Source organism: Sprattus sprattus, assembly GCF_963457725.1.
Source record: "Sprattus sprattus genome assembly, chromosome: 17".
Taxonomy (NCBI): domain Eukaryota; kingdom Metazoa; phylum Chordata; class Actinopteri; order Clupeiformes; family Clupeidae; genus Sprattus; species Sprattus sprattus.
The window spans coordinates 27,719,285-27,740,016 of NC_137915.1; the positions used below are offsets into that span (position 1 = coordinate 27,719,285).

The 20,732-nt window shown below is 42.4% G+C and overlaps 2 protein-coding genes across 2 annotated transcripts in view; both read left to right on the forward strand.

Annotated features, from left to right (window-relative positions):
- Positions 1 to 17,629, forward strand: part of cul2 (cullin 2) — a 30,715-nt gene extending 13,086 nt beyond the window's left edge. The window contains exons 15-21 of the mRNA XM_080854831.1: positions 77 to 229; positions 8,075 to 8,152; positions 8,411 to 8,477; positions 12,401 to 12,603; positions 13,068 to 13,169; positions 13,270 to 13,386; positions 17,131 to 17,629. Of these exons, the coding sequence (XP_080710957.1) occupies positions 77 to 229; positions 8,075 to 8,152; positions 8,411 to 8,477; positions 12,401 to 12,603; positions 13,068 to 13,169; positions 13,270 to 13,386; positions 17,131 to 17,262 (852 nt within the window). The 3' untranslated portion in view covers positions 17,263 to 17,629. The remainder of the gene's footprint in view (positions 1 to 76; positions 230 to 8,074; positions 8,153 to 8,410; positions 8,478 to 12,400; positions 12,604 to 13,067; positions 13,170 to 13,269; positions 13,387 to 17,130) is intronic.
- Positions 17,630 to 20,321: 2,692 nt separating this feature from the next.
- The window catches only part of pard3aa (par-3 family cell polarity regulator alpha, a), a 349,907-nt gene continuing 349,496 nt past the window's right edge, over positions 20,322 to 20,732 (forward strand). Inside the window, exon 1 of the mRNA XM_080855535.1 lies at positions 20,322 to 20,615. Within this exon, the coding sequence (XP_080711661.1) occupies positions 20,496 to 20,615 (120 nt within the window). The 5' untranslated portion in view covers positions 20,322 to 20,495. The remainder of the gene's footprint in view (positions 20,616 to 20,732) is intronic.

Here is a 20,732-nt window from a genome sequence, read left to right on the forward strand (position 1 = left end):
CTATGGACATTTCTCATGAAATACCCAAATCTCCCCCTCGTGCTCACATCCTTATTCCCTCTCTCCCCCTCTGTAGCAAGCGTGTGGCTATGAATTCACAAGCAAACTGCACAGAATGTACACAGACATGAGTGTGAGCGCCGACCTCAACAACAAATTCAACAATTTCATCAAAACCCAGGAGACCGTGGTTGATTTGGGCATTGGTTTTCAGATCTACGTATTACAGGTAAAAGAGTCCCCTCATGTGTATCTTGAACACCATTATAGTTAGGACTGAACAATAATCAGAATAAGGACCTGGTGACTGATATGTTCTATATATTGTTTTGCTCTATACCTTAATATCATGAATCTATTAGTATTTTATAAGTAGAGATATCTACTGAAGGGGTTTCTTCCAGTGTGTCAGTGACTGCATCAGAGATGTACGTGAAGCTCTTGTACCCCTTCAGAGAACAGGCAAAATAAATATGTATAAATATATGCAAGAAATTGCCAAGAAACTGAAGATATCTTATAAAATTGTGCATAATTCTTTCACAGAACAGTGCAAACTGGGTTTAACCAAGATAGAAAGAGAAGCATGAGGTGTACATCAGTGCAGGAGGATAAAAACAGTTTAAGAAACAAATGCCTCAAAGGTCTTAAGCTTTGATATTAAATTGTACCTCCGAGGAACAGTAAAGAGGTGACCCCGTACTGCTGGACTTCCAGGAAGAGTTTCAAAGACAAAGCCATATCTTGAGGCACTTAAAAGGGTTCAGTGGAATGGGCGGAAGAACACAGACACTGTAAGGGGGACGAGCCCACTGAAACGCCCGGAGAAAAGCACCCATTGTCTGATTTAGTCTCCTTGTTTTCGCATCTCCAACACAGTGGAGGCCTGTGCTTGTCACAGCGGAGGATACATTTAAATGGAGCTGTTATATAACGCTGATTCATCGCACGCTATGATGCCCCCTGACCCCATATGTCACTGCACCGCTTAGCGACAGACATTTTGGTTGGATATACAGCAGAGGAGGTTCTTCCATTGAGGAAACGGAGGAAGAACCTCCCCAAACTTTTTGAGAAATGTATTTTTGTAATTGAACTGACTAAACTCCTTTAAAAATGCAGTTTGATATCAGTATTTAATACTATGCATATTATAATTTGTTTCCCTGAGTTAAAATAACATTAGCACCCCCTATCGTAACAAGAAATTACTGCACGGAGGACGTCCTCCCTTTGGCTCCCATTGATATCAATGTAATCTGTCTCTGATACTGGCGGTTCTTGGGGCTCATTCACTTACATTGCCCAGGGGAGGAAAGACCTCCCTAGCCTCTGAGTCTGCGCCAACATCGCTTAACCAATAAACAACGGATTTGGCGTTGGAGGGAGGGGATTAGACATTAATACCATTCTCTGCAGAAGGATATCGATAACACATCACCCTTAAAGATTGTTGTAGAAAGATGGCAAATAAAGAGGATGTGCAATGGAAAACGAAGATATTATTCATGTTTTATTGAACAAACCGTTTCATTCATTGAGCTACAGAGAGAAAGTTAGTATCAAAACAAAAATCCAAGTCACTAAACCCAATGGTAAAACCGCTGCCGTTAATGCTAACTGGTATGCAAAATACTTATAGCTCACTGGTACCATAAAAAAACAATCAGCTGTACTGTTTTGTTTTTAAATCATTCATACGCCTATTGTTAGTCTGACTGTTCACGTTCAGCTGACATTCTGAATGGAAATTGTTAATGAATGTTTCAGATCGCGATGTGTTTCGTATCTATTCTAATTAGCCTACACATTGACCAACATTCTGAAACATTCATTAACATACACATTTGCCACAAACAATGTTAGGCTAACAGCCCATGTTAATAGTTCTGAAATAATGTTCTCTTACTTGTTGCCTTTGTAACTTGTTGTTTAATATTGTGGAAAGGATGTTAGTGAATGATTCAGAGCATTTTAAATGGCATCACTTTTGGCAATTGCAATTGCAGCTGAAAATAAAATTAGTCAAATAATAACCAATAGCTTTAGTAATTGAGGGGGAAAATAGGCCAAATGGTAGGCCCAAAATTTAGAATGTAGTTTTTAAAATCAAGAGTAGGCCTGATTTGACTATTTGGCTTTGCATCATTTCCTTCTGGCCTTGTCTAGTCCAAGGACATGCTGCCCACCAGCTTTTTAAGTACAATGGTGCCACACTGGTGGCTTTGTATCAATTTGGAAATACAGGATTGGTGGTCTTCCTGCCGGGCATTTCTGCCTGACGCACCTCCTCCGGTGCCATTGGAACTCGGGTGTACCTGAACATCATTTTGGGCCTACTTGGGTCATCAGCTGGGGACCACCGGTCATTGATGTTTCGCTCCTTTAACCCCAGGACATCGACCGGTGGCGGAGCGATGGCTGGGAATTCTCCCTGCCAACCCCTCTGATGCCCTAGGTGTTACTCGGCCCCCAGCTCCTATACTTCCTCCGCAGCCACAGCCAGGAGCTGCCCTTCTCGGCCTCCTCCGCCAGCTCCTTTGTCGCTTTCCGATGGCCAGCTCCTGTGCACCCCAGGTCTCGGAGCAGGCGAGAGGTTGAAGAGCCAACAAAGCCCCTACATCCCACCTCTACAGGGCATATAGTGGCTTTCCAGCCAGCCTCCCTGCACTCAGCTGCCAGGTCTGAGTACTTTGCCCGTTTCCTCTCATATGCAGCTTCCAGTCCCCCCTCCCATGGAACAGTGAGCTCCACCAAGAGGACCGTTTTGATGGCCACAGACCATAGCACCATGTCTGGCCGTAGCGATGTTTCGGTGATCTCCCTGGGGTACTGCAGCTGCTTTCCGAGGTCGACTTTCATACTCCACTCGCTGCCGGGTGCGAGGAGCCTTCCCGTGTTTGATGGGCGGGGGGCTTTGATGTTCTCGCCAGCCCTTGCAAACTGGATGGTGTGCCTTGCTGGGGCAGCTGCCCGGCTGTTTGCTTCCCGCCCTCATGACTCAGCCACCTCTGCCAGCTTCTTCAGGACAGCATCGTGCCGCCATCTGTAGCGACCTTGGGCCAGTGCTGTCTTGCAGCCCGACAGGATGTGCTGGAGGCTAGCATTGATGGTATTGCAGAGGGGGCAGATCTCTTCAGTGCCAAACCACAGGTGGAGATTTTGGGGACAAGGTAGGGTGTTGTAGGTTGCTCGGATCAAGAAGCTGATCCTGGCTTGGGGCATCTTCCACAGGTCGGGCCATGACATCGGCCTGTCCAAGATGCCTTCCCATGATGACCAGCCCCCCTGCCGGCTCTGAGCCACCGCTTTGATGGTATAGCGTTCCTGCTCAGACCTTGCCACTTCCAACACCACCATGGCTTTCCTCTGTTGCTTGAAAGCTTTTGACCAGAAGAGGGGGGTCTCGCTCCGGCCAAGACCTGCTCGACCCACTTGGACTCGGCCAACCACCTCGCGATGTTTTAGCCTCCCGATTGCCTTGTCGACCTCTTCCTCTGCCTTCCACTTCCTTCCTGTTCGTACTTGGGTGCCCGCTGCCCTGACCATAGGGTCGGAGGATTCTCTCAGCTCCAAGACCATCCGAGCCTTCTCCTGTTTGTATCCCAGGCTGATGGAGTGGAGCGGCAGTTGGAGTGTGTTCCGACCAAAGAGGCCCACATCTGAGAGGCATCTTGGCAGTCCCAGCCATTTCCTGATGAAGGAGTTTGCCAGCCCATCCAGCTTGCTTGCCATTGAGGAAGGGACCTCGCTCAACTTCAGCGGCCACACGTCTGCAAGCTGGTTCCTCACGCCCTCTCCCACCTGCTTGTCAGAGAGCTCCGCTGTGTAGGATCGCCCCAGGCTGCGGATGGGTTGTTTTGAGAGCAAAGGGATCTCTTCTCCCCCTGCAGTGAAGATGGTGCGGTCATTTCTGACCCCTTTCCTGAGGGTCAGGCTTTGTGACTTGGACGGCTTAATCTTCATCCTCGCCCAGCCTACAATCTCATCCATCCTCTTCAGCAGTCTTGTTGTACATGCTGCTGTCTGGAGGATGGTGGTGAATTGGTACTGTAGTCCACAAAAACACCCTGAAACAACATCTCACATACTTATGCCACCAACGGAATAAGCAGGCCAATGGCAACCAGGCACACAGTCCTTCCTCCCTCACTTTAAAAACCACCAGCCGCCACTGATATACAGTGCCTCCCATAACTATTAACCCCCTTGGAAGTTTTACCCTTTTATTGCTTTTATAAATCAAACATGGTCAATAAAAGTTGGCTTTTTTGACAAAAAGCCCTCTTTAATGTTAAAGTGAAAACAGACTTCTACACAGTTATGTAAATTAAATAAAAATATGTAATGAAAAATAAGTGATTCCATAAGTATTCACCCCCTTTAAAGAAACTGACCTAATTCAACAGAGATCCAGCCAATTGGTGCTAGAAGTCTCACAATTAGTGAATTGGGATAAGTGTGCAGTCGATGTGTCTCAAGTAATTGTAGTATAAGGACACCTGTGTCTGGAAGGTCCATTAACTGGTCAGTATTTAGTAATCAGTATTCCTGGCTTCCCTTACACCATGAAGACCAAAGATCACTCCAAGCAACTCAGAGAAGAGGTTATTGGGGAAGGATAAAAAAAAAATGTCCAAGGCACAAAACATCCCCTGGAATTCTGTTAAATCCATCATCATGAAATGGAAGGAATATGGCACATGTGTAAATCTGGCTTAGGCAGGCTGAGTGACCGAACTGAGTGACCGTGCAAGGAGACGAGTGAGGCCCCCTTTACACGGAGTCTAGATTCACTGAATCGGGTTAATTTTTCACACTAATCGAATCTTTTAATTCCGTAAGGACGGAGCCTGGTAACGAGAGATTTGCGTAAAGACGAAGCCATCCGATTGTGATGAACTGACTGTAGAACATACCCCACGCCTGTTGGTGGCGCTTTAGAGCTGCTACAGACAACTGAAAAAACGTGAAAAACATAGAAGAAGACAGGAGGCCACGGCCCACGGGTAAGCAGCCAGTAGACAAGCTGCAATTAGCAATATTTAGCCTAACTGCATAGCCTACATTTAATCTGCACAGTAATACATTATAGTGGTTAATAAAATCGGTGGTCAGAGCAGACTATAGGTTATGCGAAAATTAATTCTATTTTCTATTGATAATAAAGAGTTTGGAACAGTGCAACATGACATGTCTGTGAGTTGTTTAAAAGCCTTTGCTTTATTGAGAGGCTAAGCTTGAGCATTTCCCATGAGGCTTTGCTCCGACCCTTCTACATTAATTTCTGAACAAAAAAGCAAATTAAATCGCTGGCCAATTTATATTTGAGGTATGTAACGTCTGAATAAAAAGAATTAGATCAAGATAGGAGGCTAAACTAAAATCAGTAGGCTGGATTAATGAAAGTGAGTTTGAGACACACCATGAGTGAGATGTAGAGAGACAACAAGTGTTATATATATTGGTTGGAGATCGTGATGCGATCACGTGGGACGATGACGTCATCAGGTTGCGTGAATCCGTGCACACGAACACCAGCCCCCGTACCGATTCAAATCTACTCACTTTCTACCCCCGATTCAAATCGTTGCAGATACCGTGTGCGGATAGAGAGTGTTCGTCTAAATGATAGGGCTATCTGTATTAGTTTCAGCTCGGACGCAGACAAACTCGACTCCGTGTAAACTAGGCTTGAGAGAGGCCAACAAGACACCTTTGACTACTCTGAAGGCGTTACAAGCTTCAGCAGCTGAGATGGGAGAGACTCTGCATACAGCAACTGTTGCCCGTGTTCTTCACCATCAAAGCTTTATGGAAGAGAGCCACTGTTGAAAAAACTCATATCAAATATCGACTAGGGAGTTGTCCAAAAGGCATGTGGGAGACTCCATGCTCAAGTGGAAGAAGGTTCTGTGGAGCTTTTTTTCAACAGTGGCAGTGTGCATCGCAACTGCTGAAGCTTGTTACTCCTTCAGAGTAGTCATAGGTGTCTTGGTGGCCTCTCACTAGTCTCCTTCTTGCACTGTCACTCATCAGACCAAAGAATTATATTCCACTGGTTTAATGTCCAAGCAGTTCTCTTGTTGTTGTTGTTCCTCCTCAGTAGTGGCTTCTGTGCAGCAATTCGACCATGAAGGCCTGTTCGCGCAGTTGAACAGTTGATGTTGACATTTGTCTAATAGGCATATTAACTATATACCAACCCTACCTCTGCACAACACACCTGATGGTCCCAAACACATTAAGAAGGCAAGACATTTCACAAACTAACTCTTGACAAGGCACACTTCTTATGAATCTGGTTGAGAGAATGACAAGAGTGTGCAAAGCTGTCATCAAAGCAAGAGGTGGCTAATTTGAAGAATCTAAAATATAAAACATATTCTGTGGTCAACTGCCTGTTTACTTTGCACTTCGTGCCAATGGCAAATTAAAGGATTCAAGGGAAAAAAATCCCTATCAGGTATAATATTTTATGTGTAGAAAATTGCTCGGTACAATTTAAGTGCCTATGCACCATTGACAAATGAGACACTGGGAACAGGGATATGGTCAAAAACCAGTGGAACACAGCAAACCTGGAGAACCCTGGAAACATAAGGATAAGCCCAAAAAACAGTGGAACAAAGAAATCTGGAGAACCCTGGAAACATTAGGATAAGCCCAACAACTGGGGAATAAAGAAACCTGGGAACAAAGTTGGTGCACCAGAAAATTGCAAGGAGGAGTTTGAGGAGATGTTATTGTTTCATTTTCTGATGCACCCTCTGTTTGTAGATTGCATAGTCAGGGAGGCATGACATTCTTTGTAGAGACATGTCTTGCCATTTAGGGTATGCCCTCAAAAGCATGTTCCTTTAGCTATTTCAGAATCATTGCATGCGAGGGGAGTCTGGTTCTGACGGATAAGTCTACAGGGTTCATACAGTCATGAAAAACCTGGAAAAGTCATGGAATTTTAAAATGGCTATTTCCAGGCCTGGAAAAGTGCTTGAAAAAAAATGAAATCCCAAATGTTTTAGAGAAGTCATGGAAATTTGTTATATTCATATTTTCATGTCATTCATTTACCTGGGATGAGCAACATTGTGGGTTTCTGTGGTGGCAAAGCATTTCACATTTCAAACATGGGAGAGGCGGCATTAACGAGCCATGCCAAAGGAAGCAAACATCAATGGTTTGGATTTCTCATTGTTAGTTTAAATACTACATTTGATCACTTTTTCATGTACACACAAAATGTTTAGTCATGGAAAAGTCATTGAAAAGTCATGGAAATCTATTGGTCAAAATGTGTATGAACCCTGGGTCTACCTCGACAGATTTACCTGGGAGCTAGCAAGATTGCCCTCTGAGGAGTTAGCTACCCTCTATTTGTAAGACTTGATAGAGATTTGATGACCTTCCAAAAACGCATCAAATTGAGTCAAAACTACTATAATTACTGACACACAAACATGATCAAATGTTTTGTGTGTAACTGCAGGATATGCAGCAGTTTTGACAAGTCTGTATCAGGATCATGAGGTGTGTGTGTGTTAGGGGTGGGGAAAAAAAAACGATGAATCGATTTTTCTCGATTCTCTCTAAAACGATTCTGTCTCGATTCAGAAAAGTTTATAATCGATTTTGTAATTAAAATTTAAAAGAGAGAGAGAGAGCGAGCATACAGAGCATACAGAAGTGGAAGTCTATATGCTGCTGACTTTTATATACAATATTGATTCGCCACTGAATCTCAAAGCTGCAGTAAAGACTTTTTTTGTAGAAGGAGTAACTATTGCAGGGTGTCTGCATGCCTTTTAGGTAAACACCCAACAGCCCTGCTGGTACTGAAAACTATCCTGGAGGGCAAGTGGGAACCACACGCGTGATTGTGATCTTTTTAGCTCAGCAGTTTAATTACAAATATATTTGTTTTGGGGTACAGACAAGTATTTTCTCTCTAAAGGTCAGGCAAATACAGACAAGTCAGTGAGTCAGCCAGCTAACACATGCTGTGTGTGTGTGTGTGTGTGTGTGTGTGTGTGTGTGTGTGTGTGTGTGTGTGTGTGTGTGTTTCTTCCTTAAGGCGGGTGCCTGGCCCCTCACACATGCTCCCTCCTCTACGTTTGCCATCCCCCAGGAACTGGAGAAGAGTGTTCAGATGGTGAGCTACCACAGAGACCAAAGCAGCATCCTATAATTACCTGGCAACACGTTCAGAGCATGATGACCCCACCCTGTCTGAAAAAAACACTAGAGACACACTAAAAAAACAGTGTTGTGTAAATGGCAAATGTGAAAAGAGAATGAGAAAGGACACATCTATTTAGTTTAGTCCTAGTGCACCATATACTAAAAGGTGATTAATGTACAGTAATATACAATGGCTTAATAATCTGATTTGCTTGGTTGTACTCCACAGTTTGAATTATTTTACAATCAGCACTTCAGCGGGAGGAAGTTGACCTGGCTGCATTTCCTCTGCACAGGTATACATTATTGACCATATTCTATTAAATGACACAGATTGTTTTTATCCTATGATCATTCAGAGTTGTAGATGTCAAAATGTCAAAGTATGCATTGCTTTAAGAATGAAACTCTTATGTTTTATAATAATAATGATAATATATTATTAATTATATTATTTTTGTACATCAACCCTGCATATATATTTTCACATCAGTTCATGGAAGTTGTCTATGCCTCTAAGCTAGTAGAATTCTATAAAGCAATATGATTTCCAAATGATGCCAAGGATGGAGACTGTACAGGCTGGAGGCAGATGTTTCGAGGTTTATTGCCTATTCATTTCCAAACTGGGAATGGGCAAACTAGTACTTGAGGTGATTCTTTAAGGCAGGGGATCTCAAACACACTGAACCACAGTGATGGGCTGTTTTGATCACTTGAGGTGATTCTTTAAGGCAGGGGTTCTGAAACATTTGCAAGCCGGGCCCCCCTAGCCTGTTCTACAGTGCTTGGCTACAGTACCTGTTCTGCAAAGCTATTGAAATCTTGGCACAAGTTTGGATAAACACAGCCCATGGTTGTCTAATCTGAGCACGGACCTGCCTCACACAAGTATGATAAAGTTTTGCGGCGTCCGAGAGATGGGGATATTACGCTACGGTGGACAGGGAGCATGTGGCAGAAAGGTGCTTCAACCCGCTGGCACTCTTAAGCTCAATGGCAAACTGTTACCGCATTTCTAAAGAGAAGGTTTACTGTGCGGAAAAATGGGTTCCAAAGATAGTGTGTAATACACTGTCCACTAGGGGTGTCACGATACCAAAAATCCAGTAGTCGGTACCAATACCAGTAAAATAACACGATTCTCGATACCAAAAAAAAAGGATTTTCCAAGATTCCATGTACTTGAACTTGAAACATGAACTTCTTTATTAAAATAGCAAAATGTCATAAGACATACAAAACATGTGCAATATAGCATAGCACAACATAATAAAGTGCAATTAATGTTTAAAGTGCAACAACTAGTGACCCCAGACACATTCCAGACTTCCAGGCATCTTTTCAAAAGGTACTGTGCAAAAACAACAACAGTGCAAAACAAAACCGTGGATATAACAATGCAGCCATTCAGCTAACAAGATGAACATGAGTTTTGAGCTTCTTAAAGGACGTATTTAATACAAAATGAATCGAAATGTTCAGTGTGGTCGCGGCGAAATACCAGCTGTCACTCGCAAATCGTCTTATACATCGGCTACATTGAGTCTATGGCATCGAAAAATTTTTATAAATTGGGTAATCGTGTTTTGTCAAACCAATTGCATATTTATGTGTAACTATATTAAACTAGGACATTCTGTGAATTTCCCTAGTTTAGTCATGATACTTGCAAGATACATGCTCTCTTTCTCTCTCTATCTAATTCTAACCCAGGTAGGCTATAGGCTAACGTTAAAACTACAGCACAGCTTACCTAAACTACGTACATAACATTAGCCATTGTAACGTGTATTTCAGTATGACGGATTTAAAAAACTGAAAAACTGCATTATTTGGATGTTGTTAATATGAATCAGAACTATCCTTGAGTTCTTTAAACAAATACAGATGACTGTCTTTCAGGTGCTTTGCTAAATTAAAAGTACTATCTCCCTTGGTCTGAAGAACACGGTAGCATCGTTTGCATAATGTTCAAAAGTAGGATGACTAGACGTCCTGTTTTACCCGAACATGTCCACTTTTCGAGACCTAAAAAATGCGTCCAGCAGGGATTCCAAAAGCGTCCGGGATTTAGCCTCGTCGGATATTTGTGTTTCTCTGGATGTTTCACAAACTAATATTACGTCTTTTGGAAAGGGTATCTCCGTTACATTCCACCTTTTTGCGCGTGCTCTCATTGGCCGACCCACCTTCCCAGTGTTGCCAGATATGATACTTATCCTCCAAAATGAGCCTATGATACGATACGCCATTTTCAGTCTGGCAACACTTCACACCTGACCGCCTCCAATAGTTTCATCGTTTACAATAGTAAATGGCAGATCTGCTTGTGAAAAAAAATGTCAACTTCGACTGGCACACCGAAGCATATACTGCCCCCGTCAGTTCCAGAAGAAGCGCAGCACCGATTCTAACAGCTGGCACCGGCGCTCACGGTACCTACGGTGCTTCAAAAAAATGGGTATCGTCGGTGTTTTGTTTGTTTAGTACCGAAAGGTACCGTAAGTATCAGTTCTCGTGACATCCCTACTGTCCACATGGGTTTCCCGTTAACAAATTGCAAATAATTCTCATCTCAAATTGAGATTGATTATTTGTGTTGATCTGTTAGAAGTTTAGGTGTCGTATTGTGCGCTTATGTTGTAAGAATGTGATGAAGAGGCTATTGCTCAGTAGGCTGAGGGCGATTGCAATGCTAGCATGAAGAGATGGCAATGTTAAGACCACAAACCAGAGTTTTGTAATGTGCTGCAACAGCAGTAGCTAGTGTCGTAGGGCTAACGGCCCTGATACATGCCAGCAAGTGGGCATATTGTGTGGAAATGGTGCAACAGACTGAACTAGGAAGCTAGTTAGTGAGCTAGCCAGCTAGTTGGCTATCTAGTCACTTGTCATCTATGTCAGCAATGTCATTCTGTAAGCTCTAAAACTGATCAGAGTTTTTTTTGGCAGAGTTTGTGCTAGCACCAGCTGTTGGTGAACTGGATGTTTTCACTAAACATCTTCTGCTCTCATCTGGGGCTTTTCACTGTTCCGCTTATGACACCAGTGTAGCGGCATTCTACTTTGGGCCTAGAATAAAGCCAGAGGAGGCCAGAGGTAGATGGTTCAAGGTTTATTGCCTATTGGATTACAGCCTTGGAACAGGCAGTAGGATATGTCTTTTTAATAAAAACAACAACCCCCTATACACTTCTACAAATAAATACATACAATATTCTATAATGCATAATTAAATAAGTTAAATAGACTTGCTCAGAGTATCATGTTTCACTCTCAATTTACTGCTCTAAGCTCTGACAGGAATTAAACAAAGGCCTTAGACCTTACCAAGAATGATACAAACCCCATATCAATGACTGGCCTATGGAATTCCCTGATCATTCCCTCCCTGACACCTCCCCTCCGCATCACTGAGTGACATTCCAAGACGTTCCAGAGGGAGAGAAGACTCACGCACTGTCACTCAATCACACACACATGGAAACAAGAGTATGATGAGGCTTGTATAGCAGGGATTGCGAAGAATGCTTTTTCTATGTCCCCGTGGCAACTGCACTGAAATGGAATTCCAATCACGCTGTCTCTCCAGCAGCACAACATGACTAATGATGTTTATCCCTTAAGAAGGCTTCTGAACACACTGTAGGGAATACCACTCTGATGAAGTAGCATTATTGCCTTAGTGATTGTGTTGGAGGCTGGTAATCTCATGTATATTATGCCTGGACTGCCTGCCTCTTTTCATGCTAATCCATAAAATTACGGGGAGAGATTACTGCTGAGAGCTGGGACAAACACTGCCCATAATCCCAGTCAGCACTTCTGTCCCATAGATAAGCAGAGGCTGGGCAGGGACAGGGAGAGTGACAATATGGAATGTAAGGGTGCATTGTTCCTCCTGGGTGACTCTTTCAATGAAATGTGTTGATGCTGGGAGTTGAATAATACATACTGTGATGCGTTTATGCAGCAGGATGGGGTTTGAGGGGTGGTTGAGCAGGTGACTTGGATGGTTTGAAACAGAGTAAGATAGTAGGTGTTTGTCACTGAATCAATCTTTAATAGAGATTAGAAACTAGTTTTACAGCTTCTTTAATTGACATTGTCCTGTTAATCTCAAAAAGTGGTACAATATTTTGCCATTCTTTAAATGCAAACATTTTGTAGTCTTCCCTCCCTTTTTGAGCTATCCAACATGGTCTTCTGTCTTCAGGAGAGGTGAAAATGAATTATCTGTCAAAGCCATACGTTGCCATAGTGACCACCTATCAGATGGCTGTTCTGCTGGCGTTCAACAACAGTGAGACAGTGAGCTACAAGGAGCTGCAGGACAGTACGCAGATGAGCGAGAAGGAGCTGCAGAAGACCATCAAGTCTCTATTGGATGTCAAGATGCTCAACCACGATTCCCAGAAAGTAAGGCTTACAGTAAACATAGCAGTCCCTACAGAACACTGACAGCTAAATGGAAATTATTCTGTTTTTAACAGATCCCTATGCTTTATTGTAGTATATTAGTCATACCAGTTGTCTTCTTGATTCCAAATATGAATACACATATTGGCTCTCTATCTACCTCAAAAGTAAGTTTGGAAGGAAAGTAAAGGGGTAATTTATCATGGTAAACGGAAGGGTGTATTTATCATGGTAAACTGCCTGAATCCTACAGGGACTCATACAAAGTAACATTACATTAGCAGACGCTTTTATCCAAAGAGACATACAAGGTGTAATGCTGTTGTCAGTGGGAAATCAGTGGATCTGTAACCCAAAAGATAAACTATTTTGTTTAGTTTCAAATGAGTGTTCATGTTTTTACATACCCACTAATGTAAACGTGACTTGTTTAAATATGCCCCTTGTTTTGCTGTGTTCCACAGGAGGAAATAGAAACAGAATCCACATTTTCACTAAATATGAGTTTCACCAGTAAAAGAACAAAGTTTAAAATCACAACATCAATGCAGAAAGACACACCACAGGTATGGGACCTTGGAATTGTTTCATTTAAATCATTTTAAAAGTAATTTTCTTGAATTCTGTGAGAAGTGTGGCTGGATATGTGTTTGTCTGTGTTTCTAGGAGATGGAACAGACGCGGAGTGCAGTGGATGAAGACCGAAAAATGTATTTACAGGCTGCAATAGTGAGAATCATGAAAGCCAGAAAAATCCTGAGACACAATGCTTTAATACAAGAGGTAGGTACACACACACAAACTCACACACACACACACAATCAGGGCTGTAGTGGAGGGTAAACGCAAGTAAACGCAGTTTACGCACCTCTGGAATTTTGGAAATAGCGTTTACGCACCTATAAATAGCGTTTATCCACCTCTTAGAGGCGTTTACGCAGCTCAAAGTTTTCTGCGCCTTGTATTCTTCCGTTGGAATAATCCGAAATAAACTTGTGTCATTTTAAAACACCTAATACTACGTTTCATATGGTTGAACATATAAACGCTGTAGTCTGAATCATTTTCTACTACTGTATTATGGTCTGTGACCCTCCAATCAGTGCCTTGTGGCTGCAGCGGCGACACCAATCAGTATCCGGGAAAGATGTAAACACATACAAGTTGTGTATTAGTCTGCCTGCCTACCTGTTAGGAAAAGATTACCGGTAATTAGCCATGGATATCAGGCGATTTTGGAAGTGCTCCCACTCCCACAGATGCCCGCAAAAAGCCTCAAGTTCAAAGTAAGTCTGAAGAAGATTAATTCACGTTTTAAGACGTTGTTTTGGTTCGCACAACGTCACATTAAGACAGGGACAAACGCTATTAATAACGTGCTTTCAAATACGATGATGCAGGTAACAAGCCAGCCTTCCCAGTTCCATCTAAATAGGCCTAATAAAACGTAAATTCTTTCAGCAATTGAAAATTCTGGAGTAATTATCCTCACGCATATAGCTGCAGATAAGGCTAATTCATTGAGAAATTGTAGACAGATTATGTGCAAGCCAGTTAAGATAGCTAAGTGAAATGTTTTAGCTTAGCTATAGAATCTTCCATTTTTGCGGTCAAGGTCAAATATATTTGTTTTTTACTTTCATGATGACACGTCCGTGCTCTCACATAGAAACGTGAGCAGGCCTATATGCCTATATGCTTAATCAATGCGTTATTTGAAGTCATGAAAGGTGTAGAGTAGCCTGTAAACGAAATACACTGGAAAAATGGATTATTTGAAAACAAGTTCTCAAAAAAACATGCTGTAAAGGCTATTTATGAAGACATAGGCAGTACATGAGTATTCCTTTAACTTATGTTGTCAGTGTTATTGACAGGCTCCTTAACTGGTGTTCTCAGCCCCAGAACTCTTAAATTAAACATATTATTTCAGGCAATGATGCAGAGAGCACAGGGAGAGGGGAAACACCAGGAGGTCAAATAGAGAGAGGAGAAAGAGTGAGAGGGCTGGTGAGAGAACAAAATCATGGCAGTGGAGAACCAAAGAGTGGAAAAGAGAAAAGGGGAGAAAATGAAAAAAGACCAACAGAGAAGGAAGTAACAGAGAAAGGGGAGACAGAGAAAGAGGAAATAGAGGGAGGAGATGAAAAAACAGGTAGGAAGAAAGGAGTAAGAGAAGAAACAGGGACAGGAGAGATGGAGAGTGGTTGTCTGGGAATTCCCCGCCCCTTCACTGCATTTCATTTGCTCAGTTAGTCTGGCCAACTCCTCAATGGAGGTCCACTTCACTCACGTAATTGGACACGCCTTTAACCAATCAGACCAACGATACTATACAACGATACAACGATCGGTAATAAAGCAAACACATCTTTTTTCTGTATGAATTGTTCCAGAGCAGGTTTCTGTTCTATTTTCAAAGAAAACTTGCCTTTGAAATCATCCAAGACAGCCGCGAGAGCAGTATATAGTTTACTGTGCTTTTCTCTTAAGTTCCGCTTTTGTTACGGTAGACGTTGTTATTTTAAATCCGCCAATGGCGCGCCAGGTAGCCAAAAGCCAGTTTGTGATTGGCTCCAAGGATTCTGGAAATCTTGAAGTGAACTGCTATCCTAAGTTTGCCAGACCCCCTTCAGAGGCTGAATCAAATTGGCCGGAGAAGAGGGGCGTGACTTCCCAGACTAGGAGAGTGGATAATCTGAATTAGAATCTGAAGTAGAGGGAGATACAGAGAAAGAAGAATCTGAGACTGAAGACAGTCTGAGAGGAGAAAAAGAGAGCAGATGCCACCCACATATCTGGACAGAAAAGCAACATACTTTTCTTTACTGTTACTTGAAATGTAATAATCTTCAAACTACAAACACATTTATTCATTGTCATTGATTGTATATGACTTAACTGATAACATAATGCAATATAGCCAGGACAGCATTACAGAGTGCCAGCGCTTTGTGTTGCGTTGCTCCGCATCGTGTTGCTTTGCTCCGCATCGCGTTGCATCGTGTTGTATCGCGTTGCATCGCGTCGAGGTCTGTACGATCACAAAATTCATAGTTTACCCACCTCTAATTTTACCACTACAGCACTGCACACAATAGATAGAGATCAGAGATCAATATTCAAATTAGTGGGCTCTCTCATTAACTCACACATTTGGAGGCTTTCCATAATTGATTGCTACTTTCTCCATAAGCACTTACACATAGCAGATTACTACGAGCAGCACGAGCACAAACTCGTTTTTAAAAGCACCCCTGTCAAAGAGAATGTTTTTGAGTCGTGCCGCATAAATCCTGGGTGCCAAGACAGGACTACCCTGACACAACAGGAATGGGAATCTTTCCCACGACGGACTACTGTCAGAACATGCCCAAGGACCACTCAGCTTCAGGTTTATGCGCTCACTCCCTGAGCAGGCACGCGATACATCCCAACAACCAAACCTGAATACTAACATTACACTTTCAAGAAATCCAATCAGATTTTTCTATGCGTATGCATGTACTTAAACACGTTCAGCTGTGTGGAAGTGTGATGTTTAAGATGCACGCTCTTCTCTCTGCTCAAGTGATCAAGTGGTGTACGTCTCACCACGTATCAACAGGATACCTCCAGCACATTCCTCTCGTGCATCGACCTCATCTAGCCCTGGGCCCTTCGGTGGCGTGTCTGTCTCGATGTACAGACAGGCAATGCTTACTGCCAGCTGTATGCTATGGATTGCCATGTTTCTGTAGAAGGCCATGTTTGTGTACTGACTCTTTCTCTCTGGGGTGAAAGATATTGGTAAAAGTGGGAAGGTCAAGAGAGAGTCTTCATAGGGTTGTGAAGAAGGGAGGGCCGAGAGAGAGACTTCATAGGGTTGTGAAGGAGGGAGGGCCGAGAGAGAGACTTCATAGGGTTGTGAAGGAGGGAGGGCCGACAGAGAGACTTCATAGGGTCGTGAAGGAAAAGAAGGGTGTGTGGCCCAAACCTGCTGTATGAACATCGCTCATCTCAATGCAGGGTTCTGTTCATGTACCATCACTCATATCAATGCAGGGTTCTGTTCATGTACCATCACTCTTATCAATGCAGGGTTCTGTTCATGTACCATCACTCTTATCAATGCAGGGTTCTGTTCATGTACCATCACTCTTATCTATGCAGGGTTCTGTTCATGTACCATCACTCTTATCTATGCAGGGTTCTGTTCATGTACCATCACTCTTATCTATGCAGGGTTCTGTTCATGTACCATCTCTCTTGTCAATGCAGGGGCACTTAAGTGGTCTGTTCATATACCATTGCAATTCATGAACTAGTCCCCATTTAGTAATTTAGCAAGTTCACACAAACTCATGAATTTCACTTTGCAATGTTCTCTATCACAACAGATTCACAAAAAAACCTCTTGCAAACTCCTGGAGGGATCACAACTTTTAGAAAGTCACAACAAACCCTCAAAGGATCCTGCTAGGACTGATCTACTTGAGGTCACCAAAGTTTAATTTAGAAATATACCTGTTTCTCTTTTCCTTTTAGGTGATTAACCAGTCCAAGGCCCGGTTCAACCCCAGTATCAGCATGATCAAGAAGTGCATTGAGGTCCTGATCGACAAGCAGTACATCGAACGAAGCCAGAGCTCAGCCGACGAGTACAGCTATGTGGCATAAGATGCCCAAAAGAACAAGCAACAAATGCAAAGCGGAACGAAACAAATTCTAACAAAAATAGACCATTATTATCAGTTTCTTTTCTGTCGCCAGCGACTGCCATGGCTATGACCTGATTTTGGATGAAGCATCTGGACTGTTCTTCCATTTTGGAAATGGCCATGGAGTTGCCAGGCAGCCACCAGATGCCCCAACATCCCACTCCATCACCTTCCAGTCCCCCCGTCCCCCCCAGCCTCACCCCTCTTTATGCTGTTTACAACATCACCAGTGCCACGCCCCGTGCGTCTATGAGAAATGCCTATAGCTACTGGAGTGCAAACGCTGATAAACCATTTCTCAGAAGCATAACTGAAAAAAATAAGAACGCGAAAGACAGAAAGAAGATTGAGATGCGTTCCAGATATAAGATGTATGAAGCAAGACGTAAGAAATTACAAAAAAAAACAAAGGAAGAAAAAACAACCATGCTTTTTTTTCTCACGTTTGCAGTTTCTGTGTGTTTTTTTTAATGTATCAAAGTAAGAAAAAAAATATTGTAATAAAACCGGCAAACTGATAACTGTATTTACTTAAAAATGTAAAGACGTAAAAAAAAAAAAAAAAAAATGAAGTGACAGACATGATCCTGCTGCTTGTCAATAAATAAAGAAAACAGCCAATGTTACCTACTTGTCTCTTTAGAGAGCAGTGTGGAACAGCCTACCCTTGCGTCTTGAACCTAGGACCTTGAACATGGGAGCCAAGAAGCTATGGATGCTGAAAAGGTGATTTACATTGTACAGCACAGTTTTGTTACAATTTAAATTAGAATGTACTATTTGTCTTCCTATAGTTAAAGCAGTGGTTCCCAAACCTTTCATGGCAGGCTCCCCTTTCACCATGAGGAAATATATATGCTTTTAAAGTTTTTAATTACAAAAAAACCCATTAGCTGTTGACTAGCTTTTCTTAAACATTGTTTTTTTTTTAAACGCTATAACAGTAGGCCGCTACAATATACTTATACCACAACACAAATAATGTTTTTGGCATCCTGAATTGCCTTTATTAGAGCCTCCTAATCCTGAGCTCTATTTTGTATGCAGATGACCTGTGGGGGAGCAATACAATCAGAAATTCAGTTTTATTCCCAAGGGTTAGGGTTGTAACAGTACACAGAAGTCACGGTTCGGTTCACACCATGGTTTGGGCATAATGGTTTGGAGTCTGGTACAACAGTAAATAAAAAAAGCCGATGCATATTTTATATATTTTAATTTATTTTAAAGATGTTAGGGCAACAGTATTACTGTTTGTTTCATACAGCTGCTTGTACTGTGACTGTTCAGGATGAATACACGTACCGTTACACCCCTACTCAGGATCCAGTACTTCTTCCCTGTCAAATGCAGATCTGAAGTGACATTCAACAACTGTTTAACATGGAACTCTTATTCAAAGCCCATAGACAAAAGTGATTATGGCCTGCCTGTCTCCATTGTCTGGCTGCATTTAGGCCCCCTGCTACAGCTGATACAAAGTAGTTTTGCAATGCAAGTGGAACCCAGATGAAAATTGGCTCCAATTTAGCAAGTTAGTGCAAGTATGGCTGAAATGCACTGGAATGTATGCAATGTATGAACGGGTGATTTATTAGAGGCCACACGGGTCCAATAGTATATCTCAAGTAGAATGATGAGACGGGATCTTATTGAGGTCGTTCAAAGTGATACAAGGTTATGTAAGGTACCCAGAAAGCAAATACATCGGTCCAACGATGCATTTGGGTTCCCTCTCTGACCACCATCATCTTTAGTGTAACTGGGTGTGGATATTATGAAAACAACATAAAATGTTAGCAGTTCCTGGAATTTTTCAATCATATCCTTGGCATAGCCTATTTTAAATACCAGCCGCTAAACAGAAGCAGCCTAGTTGATGGTACTAGAAGGCTGTCAATGGGGGAAAAAAAAATCTTGGTCAGTTAAAGACCTTGGTTATGCGCTGGTTATATCAACGAAAATGATAAGAAAGTGTTTGGTAAAGTCAATGATTGAAGAAGTAAACATGAAGAACAGATTTTTTTTTTCTAAAGCTAGTGGCACAATTGTGGGCGTTTTTCTGTATCTCATTAGCGGACCATCCGAAAAAAGATGAGCAAAAGGCCACCGGACCGTCAGCTCTGCCCCCAGCAGATCGACAGTTGGCCAATGGCCTTTTGCTATGAGGGTAATAGCCACTAGGGGGTGCCTGGAATTTCACTGACTTCCTAACCTGCAGGATGCAATACGTTGCAAGTTTCTTCATGTCAGAAGTTTGCAACAGTGTGTCATATTCATTGACCTACATTAATACAACAATTTACATGGGTTGGAACATAATATTCTCCATATAATTTCACAAGTAATAGTGGCTAAACACCTTTACCTGACCACAAAGTCTCTATCTAATTGGCAACAAAATAGCCCTAGTCTCTGGGAGGTGATTGTGACCCACATCAGGTAGGATATCGAACTAAGAGGAGGATATTGGGAAGACATTCCGGATCATCTCCCTGGTTTGGGAAAAGCAGTGGAAATTATGTTTAGTTTCAGTAGGCTAAACATCCAGTTTATTACAGTTTTAGGCTTATTGGTTTTGACATAAACTTGCGCAACAATTAATTACTTATTTTTGTTGTTAATATAGCCGCCGCTTTAGGCATCTGTGTAGTTCTAATTCAATCATTTTAGTTGATTTAGCCTCTTAGTAAAATAAATTTAAGTAAGAGCGTCTGCTTCGTAGGCAGTTCCTTTAGGGATGTCTTCATATTGGAATGAAAATGTTGTGCGTCTGTAAGCGACTTTGAATGAAATAGTCTAATAATTAATTTTCCACACAATCAGTCAATAAAATGCATTTTGTTGCAGCCCGTAAACAAGAAGAACTAGGCTACAGCCTACTAACTTTGGAGTTGGTATCCTAATCCTCGCCTTCGCCAGAGAGGGGAGTCCCAAGCCAAGCCCCACGCGTTAGTGGCAGGAACAGAACCGACGAGTCATCCATACTCCCACAGAAAAACTGAACAGGTGGTCAGAAATGCGTACGTGAGTACCTTTGCCATGGATCAAAGATGATTTTCCTACACCTCTTGTATCTTGGGTACAATTTTTATATCGCCAAAGAGAACTGATGACAAACATCTCTTCACAAAGTAGCAGTACTCGGCAGACCTAGCGCTTTCACTGGAATCAGAGGGAATATCAGGAACTATGAAAGTCACCGTGTGTTTTGGAAGGACCAGGGTGGTCGTTCCTTGCGGCGATGGGAATATCAAAGTGCACAGTCTGATCGAACAAGCAGTTATGCGATATAAGAAAGCCATTGCCAAGGTAAGTTGTATCTAAATGGTTTACTCGATGTTGTGTTGAATCTGTGGATACAGTACGAAACTGCGTCTCGGTTTGCTCAACATGGCGCTTTCTGGGAGAAGAAAAAGGAAGGGAAGG